This window comes from Cervus elaphus, chromosome 3, assembly GCF_910594005.1.
Source record: "Cervus elaphus chromosome 3, mCerEla1.1, whole genome shotgun sequence".
Classification (NCBI taxonomy): Eukaryota; Metazoa; Chordata; class Mammalia; order Artiodactyla; family Cervidae; genus Cervus; species Cervus elaphus.
In genome coordinates, this window is record NC_057817.1 from 54,507,925 (window position 1) to 54,520,939 (window position 13,015).

Genomic DNA, 13,015 nt, shown 5'->3' on the forward strand with positions numbered 1-13,015 from the left:
ATTCAACTTCCTGAACTGTAAAGTTACCTTCAAGGAAGAAAGGGAAGTGATTAGTTGCTACAGCTTAGGTTTTATTTACCTGTTCTGTTTTGCGCAGGTTGTTTTTCTGTTTAGCAGGAGTTCTTTTGATGTGTGATGATGAACTTCACCTGTATATGAATATCAGCTGCTGTTCCCCTTCGCTCTCCCAGTATTGTACTACCCTTGAGAACATAAAGGCTGGGGAGGAGAGGGTAGACAGGTTTGTGTAAGGCCTACTCTTAACTCCCAAATTATTTTACTCTGATAGGCTTGCATACTTGATGATAGTTGGTAATTTCTTCAGGAACAGTGAAGGGTGTTTGTCACCACTAAATATCCCACCCTGAGGACAGTACCTGCTAAAGTGAAGACGAAATGTCAGTTGCTCACAGCTTTTGGTGTCAGCCTGGATAATTTCATTGTTTATGTGAAGAACCTATCCAGACCTCTAGCTCAAATTTCTTTGCCTCAAGTCCAGTGACCTGGACTTCCTTCTCTCTTACCCATTCCCATATCTCGGGAGTCACAGGTTTAGGAGGGGTTGCTGTAAAGCTGTTGCCAGTACAGTTAGCCCCTTGAGTTTACCTCTCTCAGCCTTGTTTTTTTGTGTTCTCCCAAGTTTCATCTCAAAGCTCTAGTTCCTGTCCTGTACCTGTAGCCCTGTAGCTATAGAACCACCTTGGGTCAATGTGGATTCAGAAGTCCCAACCAGAAGATATGCCTTAGGATAGTAGGTACATGTGGGGTGCAGAAATGTGCAATTTAACTGATAGTTGACATGTGTGATCCCAGGACTTCCTTGGTCCAGTGGCTAAAACTCCATGCTCTTGGTACACAGGGCAGTGGATTGATTGCCTAGTCAAGGAACTGAGATGCCACACGCCACAAGGTGCAGCCACAAGAGATGTAGTTTGGGCTTCTTTTTAAGTGTCCTGGCTACCAGCATCCGACTCACCTAGGAACTTGTTAGATGTATAAATCCTGGGCCCCCAAATCTTCCAAATCAGAAACAACTGTAGGGTCTTAGGACCTCTAGCTGATTCTGATATGCGCTGAAATTTGACAACTTCCTTTAGATCTAAAATGCAGATTCTGAATCAGCTGGTCCTACTGAGATGGCAATCCCATCCAGTGTGACTGATGAAATTGTTCTGTGTCTCTCCGTTGTCTGATACAGTGAGTGCCGGCTGCATAGAACTATTGGAAATCTGGAATGTGGCTAGTGTGACTAAAAACAATTACTTAATTTTAACAAATTTAATCCCATATAGCTAGTGATTACCATAGTAGATAATGTAGGTTTAGATGATTCTGGTGCTGGTGGTTCCTGGCCCACTCACTGCAAAAAAGTCAAGTTCTTATTAACTATGGGAAATTCTCCCAATAATGATACAAAATCTAGAAGGAACAAAGGAGAGATCTAAAAAAACACAGGTCAGGTAGTCCCTGCTGGTCTAGTGGTTGGGATCCTGTGTTCCCACTGCCAGGCACCTGGGTTCACTCTCTGGTTGAGGAACTAAGATTCCCCCATCCCACAAGCCCTGCGGCACAGCCAAAAATAAAAATTTTTAAATTAAGTGAACATAACCATTTTATTTCTAGTAATTTTAAAGAAGCAATAGATTGTGTACTCATGTTTATAAGATTTCCTTTTTTCCTTCAATATTGCATATAATAGCCATTTAAAACAATCCAAATAACCATTAATGGAGTACGTTATTACACATTTCTGTGGCATAAGGTGTAGCTACAATCAAAAATGTAAACTGACACAAAGTTCTCAAAAACATAAAGATCGGAAACCTTATGTTTTCTGTAGTGTACCTCCACTGAAGTTTTTTAAAAGACAAGAATATATGTTTTATGGACATGGGATGGAATGAAAGTGAATGCATAGAAGCAAAATATTTTTTAATGGTTATTTCTGGGAATGAGATTTGGGTAGTGATGGAAGGATTTATCCTGATCCTGTGTGCTTACAATTTGTTCATGTATTACTTGCATTAAAAAAAATTGTGATCTGACAAGAGAATATTAGATTTTCGAGGTACAACTTGAGTAGGATACTTAAGTGGAATGTCAGTTCAAAACTAATTGGAATTGAAGAGATTAAAAAACTCTGAAGCCAGGGGATTGGTTGGATTATTTTTGAAAATCACCCAACATGATTGTCAAAAAATATGGTAGAGACAAAGTACTGAAAGAATGTGGGCCTTGACCGTTACGTATGGCAGTTAAAATGAGTTTGTAAGTAATTCCCTGACAGTCCAGTGGTTGGAACTATCTTTTCACTGCTGTGCGTTCAATCCCTAGTTAGGGAACTAAGATTCCAAAAGCTGCTGCTCAGCCAAAAGAAAAAGTTCATAGCAAACACAATTTTCACCTTAAGATGAAATTCCTAAGGTTTCCAGTCATAAGTGGAGAGGTTAGTTAATTTGAAATTAACTTCAGGTTCAGCCTTTGTGGTCTCTCTTATCCCATGGAAAGTAACTTGTATTTTACATGAAATACTACCTGGGCTATCTGGAAATCAAGAAATAAGCAAGACCAAAATATGTCAAAACTAAGTGTGCTGTGTTTAGTTGTATCTGACTCTTTGTGACCCCATGGGCTGTAGCCTGCCAGGCTCCTCTGTCCATGGGGATTCTCCAGGCAAGAATACTGGAGCGGGCTGCCATACCCTCCAGGGGATCTTCTCAACCCAGGGGTTGAACCCAGGTCTCCCACGTTGGAGGCAGATTCTTTACAGTTTCAGCCACCAGGGAAGCTAAAGAATACTGGAGTGGGTAGCATATCCCTTCTCCAGGGGAACTTCTTCACCCAGGAATCAAACTGGGGTCTCCTGCATTGTAGGCAGATTTTAGATAGTATTATTTATAAATTTAGCAGGTTAATTTCAGAAGAGGACTGGAGGTGGTTGGGGCAAACACTGACAGCAAAGGAGTTAGAAAAATAAAAAATTTACAAATGAGCATAGTGGAGAAATAGCTTTATATATCCACCTCGGTAACATTAAGAGTATTTAGCGTTGCATTGTGATACAAAGATTTGTTTAATGTAATCCAACTGCCCAAAGAATAAGGTTTCCTGATAATATCCTAAATGTGTAAAAACATTTCAAGTATTCATGAGCCTCAGTTACCTGAAATTCTATTTTGAAATATTTCCTTGGACACCCGGATTAAGTGAAGTGTCAGTTTAAATGTTTGATGGTTAAAAATTTTGGCCACAACCAAAAGTGATGATACAAAGGATCTTAACCCTAAGTCAATAATAAGTGAAAATACTAGTCAACACAGATATGGTGCTGATTATGTGCCATTTTTCTAAATGCTTCTTTCACATTTTAATCTACTTGATTTTTGAGACAACTCTATGAGATTATCCTCATCTCTTACTATGAGGAAGATGATATACAGAGATTTTAAACTTGCTCAATGATGTCTAGTAACTGTAAAAAGATTTTAAACTCAGTCTGGCTCCAGGGGCAATACTCTTAAGTATCTTACCCTTTCTACAGAAACTTCAACTCTAATAGTTGAGAAAAGCAAGTGAAATGTATAGGTTCCTATTAAATGGGATGCTGCCCCCATGTAATCAGAAAAGCACAAGTTCCAAACCAAAAATGTATATCCTGCATGCAGCCCATTGAAATTCTTTGACCCTGTATCACTGCAGAATGAATTCCTAGTTGCCAAACCCAACTAGTTCTTTTGAGCCCTTATTTTATAGCATAGTTATGTCATTGATACTATTGACCACTTTCTCAATATTCTACTTGATTCTTACATAGTGTATGTTCTTTGATTTCATTATTCCTCTGCCGTTTCCTAAGATGGTTTATTTTTTTCTACCTGCTCCATACACATTGCTGTTTTCTTGGGTTCTTTCCCTCTTACTAGGCAAGATGACCTGTGTGCATGCTAAGTTGCTTTAGATGTGAACTTTTGGGATGCCATGGACTGTAATCCACCAGGTTCCTCTTTCCATGGGATTCTCCAGGCAAGAATACTAGAGTGGGTTGCCATGCCCTTCTTCAAGGAATCTTCCCAACCCAGGAATGGAACCCAGGTCTTGAGTCTGCTGCACTGGCAGGCATGTTCTTTACCACTAGTGCCACCTGGGAAACCACAGACACTTCAAATTAAACTTTCTCTAATTCTCTTCTGTTCCTGCTTTCTCCTTTTAAGTTCTTTGATAGTTCTTGCTACCAAACAGTAGAAAACTTTCACTATCACGCAGAAAAATGAGAACTAATGTGTCCTGGTTGTAGAAAGTCTGGGGAAGTAGTTTCATGCTGACCAGCAGCCATGTTTGTCATTAGCCATGTTTGTTGCAATAGATTAAGGGTTTCCTCCAGCCTGCTCCAAAATACCTTAAATAAAATCAATACTACATTAAAGGATGGATGTCCTGTTTATTTTATGATTTTTCGTGTTCAAGCACCACACACTTACCTCTGCCCTGCCTCCACTCCCATCCAAGTCCCTGAGAACTGGTTCTTCTCTCTATATTCATCTCTTTACTCACCTCTTTTTTCCCTTCCTCACCTGCAGTACCACAAAAGAAACATGCTGTGTGATACAAATATATAATGGAATAGTCTTCCTTCCTGCTTTACGCTAGGAATTCTACCGGTGTTTCCCAACAGGTCTGTCCGCCTCTTCCACTTTAAAGGCAATTCCACCTACATTTCACATTTCTATTTTTATTTATTTTTTTTTTCACATTTCTAGATGACCTAAATTGATCCCTTCCTCGGTTTTACCCTGTGCTAACCAAGACCTATTACACTTTATTGCACTTTTTGCTCATCTGTTTTTCTTTAAGTCTTATTTATCTTTGATTCCTCAAATGGCCAGCACACATTTTTTTTAAAAGACTGGTTTACATGACTGTCTTTCATTGTAGCTTTAATTCTGTCCAGATTCCTGACCTGCTGAATTGTCTAAAAACTTCCAAACTCCCTACTGCGGAAGAAAAACCGTCTGACTCTAGAAAGACTCCTAACTAGCCAAGGTCAGTCAGTGTTGCCTCATGAGGCTACCACTTCTTTAAAACCGCCTCTGAGACTGTCACCTAGCTCAAGGTCCTATCTAACGAGAGAGCCCAAGGACAGCCAAAGACAGCCCACGTGCTTCCGCCCAGGAACTCGGCCCCTTTCGCAAACGCAGTTCCTCCAAGTGCTCTCTCCGACTGACATCCCTGTTGTCCAATTATGTTTCAAAGCTCTGAGGGTTGCACCGAGCCAGTCACTGTCCAATAAAAAAAAGGATTCAGATTAGCACGAATTTTGGCCAATGGCTGAGAAGATGAGAGACTATTGGCCTATAGGAGCAGCGGCCAGAGTGATAAGCAGAAAAATCACCCAATGGCCGTGCCTACTGCAGAGTAGGTCCCGCCTCCAACTGCTGGCAGTTGGAGGCCAGACCACTGCAGCGCTCAGTCTCCACCCGGGCTCCGCCATGTTGGGACTTGTGGGTCGTGTGGCTGCTTCCTCGGCCTCCGGGGCCTTGCGGGGACTCAGCCCTTCAGCGCCGCTACCGCAAGCGCAGCTCTTACTGCGGGCCGCTCCTGCAGCCCTCCAGCCTGGTAAGTGCCTTGCTCTAGCAGCTGGGTTCGCGTCTGTCGTCCCATGACCTTGAGCCTGGGGGCCCATAGTTGCACCGGCCTAAGGGATCTGTGGTGTTAGAAGGTCGCCAGGGCCAGCGCCCTGCCCTCTAACGGCGGAAGAACAAGAACAGGGACGATCTAATTCTGTCTTATTTTGGAAGAGGGGCGCTGTGTGACGTAATAGTGCGAGCAGGTGCATTGACCTTCCCGTGGAATGGGGGCACTGCGCGCGCTCTCGAATAGTGGAGTTTTGTGCATGAGGATGGGAAGATGGTGCCGGCTCGCTCTCCGCTTCTAGCGCGGCCCTGCCTCTGGGCCCGCCTTCCGTGCAAGCGGAAGGGGGCCGGGCCTGGGCTGCGTTCACCAGTCCTTGTGAGTTAAGTCCGGGCGTCCGATGACCTTTAACTGTCCTAACGCCAACTTCTTCAATATCTTTTTTGTCTGTTAGCCAGAGACTATGCCGCTCAAGCATCTCCATCGCCAAAGGCAGGCGCCACCACTGGGCGCATCGTGGCGGTCATTGGTGCCGTGGTGGACGTCCAGTTTGATGAGGGACTGCCTCCCATCCTAAATGCCCTGGAGGTGCAAGGCAGGGAGACCAGGCTGGTTTTGGAGGTGGCCCAGCATTTGGGTAAGTAGAATTTGTTAGGAATAGTAAAGGTCTTGTTCGACCCAAATATCCCTCAAAACCAGGCTGTCTTCTATGATGATTTTTATCAAGATGACTTTCGTTCTTCTGAGTTTGCTGAAGCCACATTTCGGAACTGAGAAGAAGTCTTGGTCGATTTAGGTGTTTAAGGCCAGCTACAACTTAATTAAATGCCACGAGGCCAGTTTGTGCTTCTGTGTAAGCCTACAATGCCTGTATCTGACAGGTGAGAGCACAGTCAGGACTATTGCTATGGACGGCACGGAAGGCTTGGTTAGAGGCCAGAAAGTCCTGGATTCTGGCGCGCCAATCAGAATTCCTGTTGGCCCTGAGACCTTGGGTAGAATCATGAACGTCATTGGAGAACCCATTGATGAGAGGGGTCCCATCAAAACCAAGCAGTAAGTATTCCTGTTGTTGTATCTACACACAAAGGAACTTTTGCCTAGCAGTTTTATACGTTAAGGGGGCACCAACCTCTATAGCAGAATTTTTCTGCAGAGAATCCCTAAAATTCCTAGTCATTTCTTTAAACCACACAATGCAATTTTTTATGAAGAAAATTAGTGATGCAGAAATTCTGATTATAAAAAAGAGAAAACTGAACTCCATAGGTTGATTATGTCAGTTCATCTTAATACCAGTGGTGTTTGTATTTCATATTGGTATGTGAAGAAGTGATGTTTAGACTCTGTAAAAGGAAAACTTTATGACAGAGTTGTCAGGGAATGGGATTATTGCTTCCTGAGATAATGGTATTCCTTTTATTGCAGAGTATTTGGGCTTGATGGTGGGTGGTAATTTGTCTAGAGTGTTATTTAAGAGATGAGACTCTGAGTAAAGGGTTAGGCTTGAGAATTGAGAAGAACTTTTTAATGAGGTGAATAGATACTGATCTTCTCATCTGCCTTTACAGATTTGCTGCTATTCATGCTGAGGCTCCTGAATTCGTGGAGATGAGTGTTGAGCAGGAAATTCTGGTTACTGGTATCAAGGTTGTGGATCTGCTGGCTCCATATGCCAAGGGTGGCAAAATTGGTATGTTAAGTGACAGGTAGATATTTTCCAAACCTAATGTGGGACACAGATCCTACCATGTTATGAGTGGGTACTGAGATACGTCCCTCACTGATGAGCAGCTTCTGACTTTCGTTCTTCTGAGTTTGCTGAAGCCAGATGCCATTTCTGAGAAGGGAAAAGATGGAAAGAAACAAAAAAAATTGTTTTTTGAACTTTGCTTATATGGAAACGAAATTCTTAATTTGTTTTTTCTCAACCTCTTGTAGGGCTCTTTGGTGGTGCTGGAGTCGGCAAGACAGTACTGATCATGGAGTTAATCAACAACGTTGCCAAAGCCCATGGTGGTTACTCTGTGTTTGCTGGCGTTGGAGAAAGGACCCGTGAGGGCAATGACTTATACCATGAAATGATTGAGTCTGGGGTTATCAACTTAAAAGATGCTACCTCTAAGGTGGGCACTGAGCTGGTGTCCTTGTAAGTAGTGTCAGGAAACTATTGAAGTTGACTTGTTTTGTATTTTCATTTTATTGTCCTAGGACGTACAAAGGCAAGTTCTATCAGTATTTTCCCCCGTTTCTAATACACTCATGCACATTGTGTTTTCCTTTTTAATATTAGATAACATTTCTAGGGTTTTTGTTTTTTTTGATATATAGACCCATCATTTGAAAGCTAATTCTGGGGCATTAAGCATGGTTCTTAATGTCTCAAATAACCCTATTTTGTGCCTTTCACATATTTACAGTTTATTTCCTTCCTACCAGAAGAATTTTGCCTCAGTAATAAAAGAAATTATCTTTTGTTTTGAACTGCAGCTCTAAAAGGGAAAAGAAATTTATGAACAAAAACCTAGACACCTGAGGAGGAGGGGTTTTTGGTAGTGCCTGTGATTTGGGGACCTTGGATAGATGACTTTCACACCCCTCTGCCAGGATTCCTGACTGTTTATCACTGCTGCAGGTCGCACTGGTCTATGGTCAAATGAATGAACCACCTGGTGCTCGGGCCCGGGTCGCGCTGACTGGACTGACTGTAGCTGAGTACTTCAGAGACCAAGAAGGTCAAGATGTGTTGCTGTTTATTGATAACATCTTTCGCTTCACCCAGGCTGGCTCAGAGGTAGGCTTGAGAGAACCTGGTTCATTTGACCTTTCTATGAAATGATGCAGATAAGGCTAATGATATGGTTTTTCTTTTTTTTCCCAGGTGTCTGCTTTATTGGGCAGAATCCCTTCTGCTGTGGGTTATCAGCCTACCCTGGCCACTGACATGGGTACCATGCAGGAAAGAATCACCACCACCAAAAAGGGATCTATCACCTCTGTACAGGTCAGAACAATTAAATGGATGAAGGTCTAGTTTGTGTAAAGGCATGTACAGAGGTATAAAATCTCGTTAGTTTTTTTAAGTAGGTACTGGAGCTTAAATAATATTTAAAATTCTGTGTGTGCATGTTAAGACCCTAAAAGATTAAGAAACCACTCATCTGAACTAATTGAAGGTATATATGTAAATGTAGATCACAAAATAGTGGTTTCCAATCTGAAGGGAACTTTGAGCTTTAAATATGTACTACACTAGCTACTACAATTTTCAAATTATGTAGATGGTGTATGTAGTAAAATTATCAGAAACTTTGTCTAAATTTTTTTAACTTTCATGATTCATTTTCCTGATAGAGTACTGTGAGTTTTTTGGTTTAGAGTTAAAAAGTAGGATGAAGAACAAAAGGAATAACAATGAAAATTCTTCCATTACAGCTGGGAAGAACCAGATAATATATAACCACTAATACTCTGCGTGAGGAGTGGTAAGAGTCTCTGTTGGACTCTTGAATGTTGAGAACATGGAGTAACATAATGAGGAGGGGTCAGGAAAGGGGATGGTTTAAGTAGAATTACTTGGCTTCCTGCTGCTCATAATGGGTTCTTGGTTCGCTTTAGGCTATCTATGTGCCTGCCGATGACTTGACTGACCCTGCCCCGGCCACTACCTTTGCCCATTTGGATGCTACCACTGTGCTGTCCCGTGCTATTGCTGAGCTGGGCATCTATCCAGCTGTGGATCCTCTGGACTCCACGTCTCGTATCATGGATCCCAACATTGTTGGCAGTGAGCATTACGATGTTGCCCGTGGGGTGCAAAAGATTCTGCAGGTGAGATCAGTGGCCCTAAAGTCATAGAATTTGGGGGCTATATTAGGACAAGATTTTCCCTGGTAATTTGTGTGATTTGCTTTAGAGCAAGGAAAGAAGAGACTAGAATTCCTAGTGAGTGTTAATGAGGTCTCCTGAGTTTCCAGGTTTGGAGTCACAGTTTTTTATAACAGCACCCGGTAGATTCAGAGTAGGGGAAACAAGATGCCAGTGTTAGCTGAGGGTCCTCATGATTTGTTTCAGTTAAGAAGTGCAGTAAAGTGCTAAAATGCTCTATATAAAGCTCATTGTGAATATAAAGTTGTATTAACCCTTAAGTTTTTGTCCAAATTTGAGGAATGTAAATATTTACTTGGCCTCTCTAATCTTGTTTTTTCATAGGACTACAAATCCCTCCAGGACATCATTGCCATCCTGGGTATGGATGAACTTTCTGAAGAAGACAAGTTAACTGTGTCCCGTGCACGGAAAATCCAGCGTTTCTTGTCTCAGCCATTCCAGGTGGCTGAGGTCTTTACTGGTCATTTGGGGAAGCTGGTACCCCTCAAGGAGACCATCAAAGGATTCCAGCAGATTTTGGCAGGTGGGATTTCCAGTATAAGGCTGAACATAAAGTGGCATAGAAGCCGAACTCCCTTGAATGCTATGCTGTGTTCCTGTTCAAGGAACCATCAAGCAGTATATAAATATATTGTGCCTAATTACTTAATTTTTATATGAAAATAAGTTATTCTCCATCAGTTTGCTTTGAAAGTGCCATCTGAGAGTGAGCCTTAGATTTAGTGAGTCTTGGTTTTCAGTGCCAGCTGCTCTTCTAAGTGAATTACAACATCCTTATAAAGAAGGCATTATTATCCTATTTTACACATTAGGAAGCTTGAAGCGTGGAAAGTTTAACTGGCCCCAATATGATACAGCCAGAAAGAATTTGAACCTGAGTTATGTGACTCCAGACCATATGTTCTTAATCTGTACTGTAGCATTTCTTGTAAATTGTGAGGCAAGTTTAAGAAAAGAACCTAAGATGACAGGATTTCATCACGTTCTGACTGGTGGCCTCAAGTGGTGAGGTATGTGAACACTGTAGAAGTTGATGTCCTTCACTTCTCAGCAGTTGGATTTTTTTTTTCCATATAGGTGACTATGACCACCTCCCAGAACAGGCCTTCTATATGGTGGGACCCATTGAAGAAGCTGTGGCGAAAGCTGATAAGCTGGCTGAGGAGCACTCGTGAGGGGTCCTTCTGGCAAACTAAGCACTCATCCTCCATGATGTCCATCTCCTTGCTCCTAATCCAGAAATTGCAGTTTTCTCTGTAGGCCACGTGAGAGCCTCGATTGAAGACATTGTGTTCTGTCTGAGGAATATTTAAGGTTTCCAATAAAATGTACATCCCTCAACATCTGTCTGTTTTTCTTGGTCCTGACAACACAGCCAGTGCTGAAGTTTTTAATAGTATTTTAGAACAGCCGCAAGAAACAGCACAAAGGAGGCCATACATACATGTTTGGAATGGGGTCGTCCGAAAAGAAAAGCCATCGTCTTGGATTGTTGAATAGCTGGGTCTTGTGAAGGGGTTTTCTGGGGATGACGGGATCCTAACAGGGCCTCATTTTTGGCCCTTTTATGTCATTCAAAGCAAGTTGAGTTTTGCCTCAAATATATGTAGTGCAGTCCTACTTTTTTTAAAAAGCAAAAGGATTTTTAGAAGAGCATTTTGGAGAAAATGGGTTTAGAAATAACTGCTATTCTAAGAGAAGGCACAGATTAATCAGTGAATTAAATTTTTTGGAAATGATGTATGTTCTGAGGGATTAAAGCTGAGTCAAAAGGGCTCTCTTCTATTACCACCTTCATTTTTTTCAGAAGGTGTCCCTGACTACTACCTCCTAACATATTTTGGGCAAGACTTGTTTGTCTGATTCCTTGAGGCAATGCTGAATATAAAGTGCCTTAAGGCCTGTTGTGAGGTTTGCTAAAATTCCTTAAGAAAATTGGGGAAAGAATGTTAAAGGAAGAGTAATTTTCAAAGACTTCCCTGGTGGTCCAGCGGTTGACTGCTTCCACTGCAGGGGGTGCAAGTTCCATCCCAGGTTGGGGAACTAAGATCCACATGCCCTGTGGTGGGACCAAAATAAAATTTTTTAGAGGTAAGCCCAGGGTTGCTGGGCTTGAGTTTCTGAGCTAAATAATGGAATTTAGACGATCTTCCCTTCATTTTAGGCTACTAAAATGACGATTGCAAGGACTACAGAACAGCTGCCTAACAAGTGCCTGTTAAAGTGCAAGGTCGGGTTTGGTGCCCCTTAGGTGTTCCCCTTAGATGTTCTTTTGTAGGGCCAGGCCCAGGCCCAGACCCAGACCCATCTGCCCTCTGGTGGTAGGACCGGAGGCTCTGCAAGAACTCTGATCTCACCATTTTGAAATCCATGAAGGCCATTTGCTGGGATGTGGTTCTTTGCTAATGACTGTTTACAAACCAGCTGGGGTTTTTGTCCTGAGGAGGAGCCCGAATCTATAAGCTCCACCCCGAGGCATTCAAGTTGGGTAAAAGCAGGGCAGGATAAGCTGAGATCCCAATTCAGAGGCCCCTGGGGGCTGAAGGTTGGGGAGGGGCCTTGGGAGAGGTGCCAGGGGTGGAGTAGGGGCCTCTAAGTTTCCTCCCATCTGCCTCTGACGTCCGTGGCACCCGTCTGGCCTGTGTCACGGTTTGGCCGGAAGGTGGAGCCCCTGCGCCGCCCGTGCTCAGAAGTTTGCCCCTAGGAAAGCCTGGATTGGGGAAATGCTGAGTTACGGGGGTGTGGGCACATCCTCTAGGTTTTGACTCCGGAGTGGGTAAGAAGCTGACGCAGAAGTCCCCAGGCTGTGGGTCCACCCTTTCTGCTCTGTTTTCCCATGTTATCTAGATGCAGATGGACCTAGGAACTGTGATCCTAAAGGTGGTTTCTCCCACACTTCTACCCCTCCCCCCACACGTTTCTGTCTCTTAGCATTCATCGAGAACCTTCTCCCTCTCACTAGCTGCAACTATTTATTTCCTTCCCCCTTCACCACTCCTGGTGCCACGCCACTAGGGTGTCAACACAGATCTAACCTTCCTCCATATTTCTCCCGGCTCTGCCCTGCGCTCAGCGCCTCCTCCCTCCCCACCCAGAGAAAGCCCCGCCCCCTCCGCCCTCCCCGCCCCGGCCTGTCACACGGGGACATCACGGCAGTTCGGGCTGTGGTTCGCAGGAGGCATTCATTGGCTTTTTGATTCGTGCTAGTTCACAGCTCATAGTTTGGGAGGCTCTAACACCAGCCTGCACGTGAAGGGGGAACCAAGGACAGCGAGGAGCTGGTGGTCCCAGCCCTGGAGCCCTGCCAGCCTGACATGAGTAAGTATGAGGACCAGCCCCCGGGAAGGCCTGAGGGATGCCTACCTCCCTCCCTGGCTGACTCAGCAGGGGTGGGGCCTAACCTTTGCTCTTTTGGGGGGTGAAGGAGGGGAAACCAGACTGTAGGGGCACAGGGCTCAGCTGGTGAGGCTGCTGACCAAGGGATCGTGAGCGTTGG

The 13,015-nt window shown here is 43.6% G+C and overlaps 2 protein-coding genes and 2 non-coding genes across 5 annotated transcripts in view; all 4 read left to right on the forward strand.

Annotated features, from left to right (window-relative positions):
* The first annotated feature begins 5,390 nt into the window (after positions 1-5,390).
* ATP5F1B (ATP synthase F1 subunit beta) lies at positions 5,391-10,860 on the forward strand. The gene is made up of 10 exons (XM_043889770.1): positions 5,391-5,613; positions 6,083-6,265; positions 6,510-6,684; positions 7,200-7,321; positions 7,570-7,754; positions 8,264-8,422; positions 8,510-8,632; positions 9,247-9,459; positions 9,841-10,042; positions 10,597-10,860. Exons 1-10 carry the CDS (start codon positions 5,487-5,489, stop codon positions 10,692-10,694), a joined length of 1,587 nt encoding a protein of 528 aa, XP_043745705.1. The 5' UTR covers positions 5,391-5,486; the 3' UTR covers positions 10,695-10,860.
* LOC122686265 lies at positions 6,332-6,407 on the forward strand. The gene has a single exon (XR_006338678.1). It is a non-coding gene; the product is annotated as a small nucleolar RNA SNORD59 (small nucleolar RNA).
* On the forward strand, positions 7,407-7,477 carry LOC122686259. Its single transcript, XR_006338677.1, has one exon. It is a non-coding gene; the product is annotated as a small nucleolar RNA SNORD59 (small nucleolar RNA).
* Positions 10,861-12,648: 1,788 nt separating the features above from the next.
* The window catches only part of BAZ2A (bromodomain adjacent to zinc finger domain 2A), a 34,578-nt gene continuing 34,211 nt past the window's right edge, over positions 12,649-13,015 (forward strand). For both annotated transcript variants that reach the window (XM_043889785.1, XM_043889811.1), the window contains exon 1: positions 12,649-12,837. The gene's annotated coding sequence lies outside the window, so the exon portion shown is untranslated. The remainder of the gene's footprint in view (positions 12,838-13,015) is intronic.